At 40.3% G+C, this 11,062-nt stretch overlaps 2 protein-coding genes across 9 annotated transcripts in view; both read left to right on the top strand.

The window, feature by feature from the left end:
• Positions 1-240: 240 nt before the first annotated feature.
• HRH1 (histamine receptor H1) lies at positions 241-1,844 on the top strand. Its single transcript, XM_076345843.1, has one exon. The coding sequence runs from the start codon at positions 292-294 to the stop codon at positions 1,714-1,716; it is 1,425 nt and encodes a 474-aa protein (XP_076201958.1). The 5' UTR covers positions 241-291; the 3' UTR covers positions 1,717-1,844.
• A 6,960-nt stretch (positions 1,845-8,804) lies between these two features.
• ATG7 (autophagy related 7) overlaps positions 8,805-11,062 on the top strand; it is a 111,352-nt gene continuing 109,094 nt past the window's right edge. For 3 of the 8 annotated variants that reach the window (XM_076346001.1, XM_076345994.1, XM_076346002.1), the window contains exons 1-2: positions 8,805-8,848; positions 9,751-9,810. The gene's annotated coding sequence lies outside the window, so the exon portion shown is untranslated. Of the gene's footprint in view, positions 8,972-9,697; positions 9,811-11,062 lie in introns of those variants that run through there. The other 5 variants (XM_076345995.1, XM_076346000.1, XM_076345998.1 and 2 more) reach the window with 5 other exon arrangements.

The raw sequence follows: 11,062 nt of genomic DNA, 5'->3' as shown, positions 1-11,062 counted from the left end.
CTTCAGTATTTTTCATAGAACACATCTTAAATTACCTGTGTGTAAAATGTTGTAAAAATTAATTATTTAGGAAGGTCCTAAAAGGGACAGCGCTAAGCTGAAGCACAGATTAGTTTTATTATTTTATTTTAGTACTACAGTGATTGAGCATATTTCTTTTCTTTTCTATAGTTCTGGAAATAAAAATCACAAAGCAATCCAACACGTTTTCATCCAGGAGTGTAAACCAAGACTGAATTTCCAAGGCCTGGACATCATCTCTGATTTTCATTCTGTGTTCTTGTGCAAAAGATGTCAAATAACACAACAGAGAACTCGACTAACCCTCACGCAGCTCTTCTAGGTCTGTTCCTGGGAAGCATTTCACTGATCACTATTGTCATTAATATATTAGTACTATATGCTGTGAAAACTGAAAAGAAGCTGCAAACAGTTGGCAATTTATACATTGTCAGCCTCTCTATTGCAGATCTGATAGTTGGTGCAGCTGTTATGCCCCTGAATATTGTTTATCTCCTAAGTCCTGTGTGGACTCTAGGCTTACCAGCCTGCTTGTTCTGGCTGTCAATGGATTATGTGGCCAGTACTGCATCCATTTTCAATCTCTTCATATTGTGCATTGACCGTTATCGTTCAGTTCAGCAACCACTGAAATATCTCAAATATAGAACAAAAATGAGAGCATCGCTAATGATTTTGGGGGTTTGGTTGCTCTCTTTCATGTGGGTCATTCCAATCCTAGGATGGCATGTTTTTGCTAATAATGGGGAAAGGAAAGTAAAGGAAAACAAGTGTGAAACTGAATTCTCTGAAGTCACCTGGTTTAAAGTGTTGACAGCCGTTGTCAATTTCTACCTACCTTCTATCATGATGTTATGGTTCTACTACAAAATATTCAGAGCTGTTCGAAAACACTGTCAGCACCGAGAGCTCATCGATAGATCACATCGGTCTTTCTCAGAAAAAAACCCCATACATCATAGTAAGACAAAGGATGAGCAAAATATTTGCCTCCAAAAGCAAATCTTAGATGAGAACACCCCTCCCAAAGACAAGCAAAGCTCCCCCCAGCCCAAAAATATGGAGGCAGAGCTTCATTTCAGTAATCCTGACAAGTCTTCAAAGGCATTTGTTAGCAAGAGTAATAGGAAAGTCCTTAAATGGAGCTGTTTTCCTCTCACCACTGCCCAGTCTGAGCCAGGCCTGGATAAAGCAGGAAAGAAGTGTGTGTGTGTAACAAAAGACAACGAAAACGAAGAGGAGCCTTGCTCACAAGACAGTGACTTAAGTGATGCATCAGACAGCCATACTTTCACAGAGGATGTGCCCTCTAGAGAGCACTCCAGTCCTAACCCTGGAAGTGCCTGCAGTCCTCAGGAAAAGACTGAGGACAGGGATTTCAGAGGACCGACTCACCTGAGGAAAACCTGGCAAAGGCATACCCATTCCAAAAGGCACATTCAAGGACTGCATGGGAACAGGGAGAGGAAAGCAGCTAAGCAGTTAGGGGTCATAATGGCAGCCTTTATGCTGTGCTGGATTCCCTATTTTGTATTATTTATGGTAATAGCTTTCCATGGCCATGAACAATTTTCGAAATTACACATGTTCACTATATGGCTTGGCTATATGAACTCCACCTTAAATCCATTCCTGTATCCTCTTTGTAACCAGAATTTCAAGAAGACATTCAAAAAGATCCTTCACATTCACTGATATTGGTCAGATTTTTTTTGAGCTAAAAAGCAGCTCTAGAGTTCAACCAAACAAAATGTTCCAGTTTCAAAGACAAACACCATGGATAAAGTAGAAGACTTTGGAAAACGGTAATTTATAAATAAGTGTTAGTAAAAGTGGGAAACGTGCATTTAACAGCTTTAACACATTTGAATAAGAACTAATTCAGATCAGGAATCTGAAAGACTCAGGGGCAATCTCAGAACTGTTACACTGTTGTACACATTTTACAATTTGAGATTACCTCTTTCATCATGTAGAACAAAAACTGGAGATACAAATAGAGATCTTCAGTGATTATAAATTATTCAGCTATAGAAAAGGAAGAAAGAGAATAAGGTTTCTGTGATTGGCGAAATATATTTTTCTCTTTCAACTTACTCCATTAAACACGGGAACACGTTGCTTGTGAAGGGAGAGGAGGTACTTTGCATAGTCAAAGAAAGAAGCTTCAACTGTTTAAAAAAATCTACCCTATTTATTTATAGCTCCTCCCAAATCATAAACTTTTTTGAAATGTCAAGTCATATTGTAACCTACCATCTCTCTTTGATATCATGCTTACTTCATTTATACCTGTTCATGTTAACTTCACTGAAAAAAAAAAAAGTATTTTTATGACCTAGAAATTTTGCTAAGACTTCCCATACTCAACATACTATCACTATCTATTCAAGAAGGGTATGCTGTTGTTTCTAGACTTACAGAATATAGTTGATTATAGACTACTCATATTTTCTTCTTCCTACAAGTTGGCAAATAACCTAAGCATGCAGTGGCAATACTTATCCATATATCCTTATCTTGTAGTAGGCAAACTCTTCCTACTATAATGAGGCAAACTCATGAGCAACAACTCAAGCTTGCAAAACAGAAAATAAAATACATGAAATATGTTTACCTTTTCTATCCTTTATATTTAATTGCATTTTATAAATCATGCTGTAAATGCTGTAAAATATTTCAGGAAAAACACACAATTAATAGAGTACTTCAGGTTGGAAGGGATCTCAGGAAGACATCTAAGGACAACCTACAACTCAAAGCTGCGCTGGCTTTGACATTACATCATGTTGCTCAGGGCCTCGTCCACAACTTGAATGACAAGCATCTGTACAAAAAGCTTCATCTGGAAAAGTTGGGAGGCAGCCTTGACAGAGAAGTTTGCAGCTAAGGTTCACTCTACCAACTTTGAGCATTCGCTTGCTCAGCCACTGATTTAACTGTTTCTAAGTACTAAGTCTCAAAAACAGACATGCCCTGTTATACAACAGGAATCAATCCCCTCTTCCCAAGTGCAGTCAGGTATAGATTTGTTCCCAAAGGAAGAAAACATAGTTCCTCAGCAAAAAAGTACATAGTGGCATATGTTGGATGAGCTAACTCACCAGAAAGCTTACAACTTCACAGAACAATTACACCAAAAGAGTATACAGATCGGGGAGCGGGGAGAATTGAGGCAGAGGAGATTTCAGGCCCTGTATTAGCCGAATATCTCAAGACTGCATACCGCCTTGTTTGTGGCACACCAGTAAAGCATTCATTGCTATTCTTCTGCGATGGAACTAAGTGAGAGAAACATTTTGAGCAAACACTGTGGAGTATGCTAGTTTTAAGAAGAAATCCCAGAACCGGATAACTTCAACATCTAAAGTCACATTTGCATGTAATGGTGAGTTTATGCAAGTCTTTTCCACACATTTTGGGAAGGATGATTAGAACGTCCTCCCATTCATTTTGTTGTGCTGATGAATTTACCACTCCCTGAATGTTTTCTTGCTTCTGAAATTGCTCAGTTAGCGTAACAACAAAGTTCTGATGGAACCGGAACTCCTCCAACTGAGTACTGTCAAGAGTTTGGTGGGATGAGTTAAAGGGATATTCTGTGTAATATCTTTATTACATCAGAAGCGAAAAATGGCAGTTTAATGGTTGGACGAGAAATTCTGAATTCTATGTTCTTAATTAATGATCTTGAGCTACTTAAAGTCCCTCTGTGCCACATGTGCCTATTGCGTAAAGTGAGTATAAGACTTACAGTAACGATGCAACACTTAAGATAATGTTTGCGTGATGCTCATAAATTTTGGATATAATACACTAACCAAATGCAAAGTATTATTATCCTCTGTCAGTTTGATTTCTCTGAATTAAACACTGGAATGTCAATAGTTGTATTTAAAGTATTCAGTATTAAATGAAGCCCTAATATCTCTGTATTTTAATAAATTGGAAAAATGTATTAAAGGAATAAACTTAAATTCAGTCTATTTCAATGTATCACACCAGGTTCAGAGATTAGTTGACTTTGGTCTCAAGTAGCATGCAGGAAAAACTGCAATTAGGGAACTCAAATCTAGGAGAAAAAAAGGCAAAATACAGAGACAGAATATAGAAGCAGCAAAATTCATTCCAGAATTCAGACAACTTTTTCACTGCAGGAGCAGTATCTGCTCAAGTAGTAAAATACGCCTTCTTTGGACTACAAAGCAGCATCTTTTGAAACATATGTTCTAATCCAATGGCCTTTCACAAACAATTGCTCAGATTCACAGCCATTATGATCTTTTTTCTGTTGTGATATGCAACAGCAATCCTAGGAAAAATGGATGGTAATTTAGGTAATCCCTGAGAAAATAAAAAAGCAGTGCACTAAGTCAGCTACAGTTATTAGTGTACACTGCTGAAACGTGCTCACCCAAGGGCTACTTAGAGCCATCAAGAAGTCTATCCTCTTGATCGTGACAATTACCTTTTCTGACTTTAAAATGTATTAATACATGAAACAGCAACCTAAACAAAATATCTGAAAATTGCTTTAAAAATTATGATGATTATAATAAAGAATACCTCTGGTACAATTAAAGAACATTCAAACACAGAACAGCTAAACCAAGGCAAATAAAGCTGCCTGAATATTTTTTATCTCACTTCATTTTTATCCATAATCTTAGTGTAACTGCATTAATAATAAAGACAGGGGAAGTTGTCATAGTGGGCTTCTCTGATGTGATAGCTGTAATAGATAATAATAAAATAGGAAAACGGGATGCTGCCTATTTTAAACTTCCAATTAGCAAGGTACCTAACAGGATTTATCAGTTTATTTTACTGGATAGGCAATTCAAATGGCTCTGGATGTAAGAGAAGCAGAGGAAAGCAAATTAGGGTAAGGAATGGAGAAGCCTACTACCACGTGGGGACAAGCCTCAAGAGAATATTCCAGGTGTGGTTTCCTGTAAAATATTTTCAGTATTTTCCAGTTAATAATCAAGGTCAGAGGGTGCACAGCTTTAAGAGAACCTAACAAATTTCTTGGAATTTCTTGGACTGGAGTTCTTTGATTAAGGTGTGGTGAGAACAACCAACCTCACTTTTAAGAGGCAGAAAAATATATTCTCACAATTTTTTCTGTGTCGATGGTGACATCTAGTGGGTAATGAGAATAATTCTGGGCTTCTGCATCACGTACTGTGTATCATGGAAATTCATTAAAGGCGGAGTGCAATTAGCAAGTGCATCCTGCCATCTAGTACACGTTTCTTTTCCCGTATTATTTTCAGGAAATGTGGCACTCCGTAAAGGAAACATTAGTGTAGGTGCACATTTTGGCTTCATTCCATCATCTAAAATTACTCCATTACATTCTCTGTGAGACCACTTTGTGATGCATTTTGTGATAGCACAATAAATGAAAATGACTGAAAGATTCACTTTAAAAATGTATTTCAATCCTAAGCTATTAATATAGAAGCACCGTAGACACTTCTGAATAGTTCTAGAGCAGGTCCCAAATTCTGCAGATTGATGTATCTTTCCACCGCTATCAGGGATGCTAGAGGACTATCCTCCTAACTTAGCTGGGATGGCTTAAGTTCCTGAAGATGAGGTGTAAGAATACATTTGAAAGTTTCAGTGCATGCATTCCCCCCACCAGAATGAGAATTAGTTCATTTAGAAATGCCAAGTTAAGTTTAAATACTATGCATACATATTCACTTTTTTTAAGTACAATGACAAAATTATTAATTTTCATCAAATTTTCTATTGAAGAATTAGATGGCAAAAAGAACAATTAATATTATCACCGTGTGAGAAACAGTTCATGAAAATAGTTTACGCTCCTGATACCGAATTCCGAATTATCTTTAAAAATGCTACATACCTGACACCGGAATAAATCATTTGTACACGGTCATCTCACAATCTAAAACAGAATTATAAAAAATCAAATGTGAGGTGTACACTCTATACATGCACAGACACATGAGCCCACATACCAGGCTACTATAAAATTGTTGTCCGAGATCTCCACCAGTTAAAAATATAAGAGTTCCCACTGAAAGAGATGTACATTTGTGCATGGTAATGGTTAAAACCATATTGACATCTGGTAAGTCTAACAATGTTTCCATTTTTAACAATATTTGTATCCCTTATCATTTTGTTTAATCTACCAAGATACCTTGTGTTTAAACTCTGATATGTTTCAACTAAAATATGCCTTAAAAGAAATACACAGCACCCATTGCTATACATTGGCACTGTGTAATTAAAATGAATGCCTACTGTGTAATTAAATTGAATGCCTTGAGTAAAATCAAATGCCTTTTGTTTTGATCAGGCATAACTTAGTCTTCAAAAAAAACACAGTCCGACCTGGGACCTGAACTCAGGTCTTGGCAATCTAATTTCCTCCTTACTAGATACGAATAATCCCTCAGCTCAGTTCTTTGAGGGGTAACAACTGTTTCTCTGCATCATATCAAAGTGCTCATAGGGGAGGCACCCTCCTGTGCCAGAGAAATTAGTGGCGATGCTCACAGAAGTCTATCAACGTGGCAACTGCAAGGTGATACCTTTTTCAGCATACTCCTACTTTCTTCCACTACTGATTCTAGTGTTCATTGCTACAACAGACTTTTAATTTTGCGGTGCCCCACCCTTGCAGCAGTAAGAGGTGTACAGCATAGGACTAAATGACTTTTGACAGTATTTTTGGTAAATAAATTGATAGAATAGTTCTGCCAGGTTCTGCCTATATTTTGTGATCTTGTTCACTGAGAATATTGTATAAAATTCATTTAAATCCTTAAATGGAAAGCACTAAATAAATATTATTTTTATTAAAACTTATAACAGAATCTAACCTGAACTAAATAGTTCTGAGAAGTTATCTTCTCCAAAACATGTTGAGTCCATATTCCCCAAGAATGGATTAGTTTGATGCTGCTTCTATTTTATTCTCATCTTCAATTCCAGGATGATTTTCCCTCGCTGCAAGATTTTGCTTTATAAAGTGTCCAACAGAGTAAAGGTATTACCAATACTAATAAAGTGAGTGGCATGCACAATGAGGAATCGTAGAATTTTATTGACGTAATGCAGTTAGATTCAAGGTATAGTATCTGTAGCAGACTTCCCAACTTTATTCCAATCTGTTTTATTTATGAAATTCCTGGAAGGTCTATTCGGTCCACGCTCCACAGCAAGGTCCTCTATCCAAACATCAGGTCTAAATTTGCATAATTAGCAGCAATGAAAGTTTTCCCCTAATGCTGCCTGAACAATTGTCTTTATGTGACCTTACCCATGCTTATCTGACCGGCAGCTTTTCCTCTGAGGCTTAGTCCCAATTTTGCTGGCAGTTTCTGCAATATGGGTGTTACTGCAGTATTGTGCGCTCCAAAATCGAAGGCAGCTCTGGCAAATTCGTTCTCCCTGATAGGTAAATGACATAAACTATCTAAAGAGGCAATGCTTGTTTTGTAGAAAGCATACTTTGTTTTGTATTCTAGATCTGCAAAAATCAGTACAGACTCATCAAAAAAATTAGGTTGGAAGGGACTTCTGGATGCCATCTAGTCCAACCTCCGGCTCAAAGCAGAGCTAACATCAAAGTTCAATCACATTGCTCAGAGGCTTGTGCAGTCAAGTCCCCAAGGATGGAGATTACAAAGTCTCTCTGGGAACCTATTCCAGTGCTTAACCAGCCACGTTAGGCAAATTTTTCTCTATATATTCATTTGGAATTTTCCTTGTTTTGACAAACAAGTGCAAAAATGCCCTTTTACTTCCCGCTTTTTGCTGTGCATCTCAGAAGAATTTGCCTCCATCTTCTCCACTTTAGGTTATGCAAGACTTCCATTAAATCCCCTTTAGCCTTGCTTTCTCCACACAAAGCAAACCCAGCTCTTCCAGCCTCTCACGTCATATGCTCCAGCCCCCAGACCATTTTAGTGACCCTCTGCTGGCCTCCCGTCAGTTTTTGATCTCTCTCTTGTACTGGGGAAGTTGGAGGGGGACACAAAACTGGACGGTCACAGGACTGCTGCATAGAGGGAAACAGCCACACCCGACCCGCTGGCTGCGTTTTCACAGCTCGGCCCCAACACGGCTCTTTCTCACAGCTGGGGGGTGCATCGCTCACTCACGCTGAATCCCCGAATACTTTTTTGCTAGAACATCAGGACCATATCCAGCATCCTTGTGCGGACTCATGCAGCAGTCATAACCACAGTGGAGGAAAAGGCAGGTTTTAGTTCACATCGCTTCATTTTTCACTGGTGCCACGGGCGGCGAAATGAGTGTACCTCATACTTGCTCGTCTATTCGCACACGTGCTACACGCAGCTACAGCCCGTGGAGACGGGGGCGGGTTGGGCTGGAGCTGGTGCCAGGGAGCGAGCACCGCCACGCAACGCGCCCCGCCGCCACAGGGAGATCGCGGCGGGGGCAGGCGGGGCGCCGAGGTAAGGCCGGCGCGCGGCAGCGGGGCCGTGCGGCCCGCTCCGCCTCAGGAGTCGAACTCTCCGCTACCGCGGGCGCCCGCGCAAGGCGCCACATCCCGCCCCGCCCTGCCCCGGCTCCGGCGCGGGGCTCGCCCGACTGACGGGCGGACCCGGCTGACAGGACGGGACGGGACGGGACGGGACGGGACGGGACGGGACGGGACAGATCAGCCCCGTCTCAGGCGGACACGACCGACCCGCCGCGCGTGCGTAACGACCGCCGCCTCGCGCCGGCCCCCCCCCCGTCACGTGGCCGAGGCAGGATGACGTCACTTCGCCGTGCCGCCAGGCAATGCAGGAAGTAAGGAGCGGTGTAGCTGGTGAGCGGTCCGCGCGCGTGCCGGTCGCGCGCGGGGGGCGCTGAGGGCGGCTCGCTCGCTCGCCCGCCCGCCCTCAAGCTCCTCCTGCCTTCGGGTTCCCGTCTCGCCCCCGCGCCTCTCGAGGTCGGTGTGTCCCGGGGCCTCGGGTCGCTGAGGCCGGCCCGCCGCGGGCTCCTGGGCGGGAGAGCCTCGGGGCGGGCGGACGGGAGCTGGGGCTCCAGTCCCGACAGGCGGGCGGGGGCCGCCTCACGCGGTGCGGCCGGTCCCGTGACCGGCGTGAGGAGCGAGAGGCGGCGGCGGGCCCCGCAGCAGGGCTGTGCGCCCTGAGCAGCGCCTGCCGCGCGCGGAGGTGGGAGTTTGCGGAGCAGGTTGGCCCCAGGTGCCAAAGGCTGCCTTTTTGTGTCAATAATGTTATGAGAAATAGGGAAGACTTAGGAAGAAAATGGGCTTGATAACGGACATCAGATGAGCTTAACGTCCTTCAGCCAAGAACCAGCTTTTCTGAAAGTGCCCCTTATGTAGTGGTAGGAAATAGTAATTTCCTTTGTCACCTAGATATAAAGGAGGTCTTCAAAATACTCAACTCTGGACCACAGAATAAAAAGTTTTGTAAAGCTGTAGATTTTAGGGGGTTATGTGAATTTGGTTTAAAACCTGTAACTTCATGGTAGTTTTAAATGCTGTTAAACTGCTAATCATACTTTTACAACAGATTAATTATGTCTGTCGGGGGAAGACATATTATTAAAAGTGTTGGCGTGTTTTTCACTTAATATATTCCTCCATTAGAATTTTTTTTTTTTTATTATATTCTCCTAGTGACTGTTACTACTGTTAGAGGCTGTATGTGAATTTCTGTATGCAAGTTCTACAAAATGTATACATTTCATCTTTTATTTCAGTATTCCAAAATTTCTTGCACAAATTTACGTTGGCCTACTGATCTTGTTTTAAGAAAGCATGTAAGTGAATATTTACATCAAAGTACATTAAAGAATATTTTCAAAAGTGTCACTACATTAGCAGTGATTGTATATGTTTCTGTGTTTGCATGTGCATGTTGTAGTGAGCCCCCCTGTTTTTATTCCTACAGTTTTATAATAATAACAACTCATTAGGTACAGTAATAACGAAAATAAGTAGGGTATTAAAATTCATTCCCAGTGGATGCTTTCAGGCTGGTATTTTCAGTGTTTGTTACTCAGGTACTGCTAGGTACTGTCAGCTGGCTGCTTGATCACTTAAAATGTTTGACAATATACTTTAGTATTGGGTAAATTAATAATTTTAATTAATAATTATTGTAACAAACAAAAAAAAGGCAAAATGAAACTTTACCTGTTCCAAAGGTTGAAAAAGAAAATCAGCTTTTTTAATGGTTAATTCTCCAGGGTATAGGAGAAATTTTTATTGCCTAACACATAGCTTTTATACTGGTGAAATGTTTAACTTAAAGAAAACTCAAAATGAGTAAACTTCTAGTTTTAATAGAGCTTGTCTGGCAAGGAAAGTAACAACTTTATGTTACTTTTTGTTATTAATTAAAAAAAAGAAGTGTTAAGTAATACCTTCCCAAACTTCTGAAAAAAGTGGAGGGTGGGATTTAATGTATTAATAGTGACTAGGCAACTATTGAACCGCTGAATAAAAGTTTTATTATGGAAGTCTTGGCATGAAGTACCATGTAATCTGACTCTGTTATTGCTAATACCTATATGACAAACAATTTTTTGCCTGTTTTATGATGAGCTTTCTGTGACATTGAGTTACAAACAAAAAATTTCGTAAGGCTTAAGACCTATGTAGTAGTAAAATTTAAATGTTTGCTAATTTATGTGACTACTTGTACAACTTACACAGAGAAAAAGAGGTTTATAAAACTGGTCAGAAAATTCCATGCAGTTAGTTGTGTTCTTTATAGTTACAGTATTTGCAAAGTTTCAAGAAAGTGACTTTTTTCATGCTAATGAAAAGAGATTTCAGAGGTTTTTCAAGAAAGCTATCAAAATTCATATTACCACAAATTCCAGCTGCTGTTAAAAATTTAAGAAAAGGAAAAAAAACCCACAACAAAATGGAGGGGGGTACAGAGGGAACAAAATGGCATATTTGCAATATGCCAGTTAAAGCAAGACATCATGATAGAACTGAAACATATAGCTTTCACCATGAAAAATGGAAAATCTCAAACCTGTACCCAGAAAACCACATTCC

This window comes from Aptenodytes patagonicus, chromosome 8 (genome assembly GCF_965638725.1).
Source record: "Aptenodytes patagonicus chromosome 8, bAptPat1.pri.cur, whole genome shotgun sequence".
Taxonomy (NCBI): Eukaryota; Metazoa; Chordata; class Aves; order Sphenisciformes; family Spheniscidae; genus Aptenodytes; species Aptenodytes patagonicus.
Note: the sequence above shows the minus strand (reverse complement) of the source record. Positions and strands in the feature narration are given on the sequence as shown.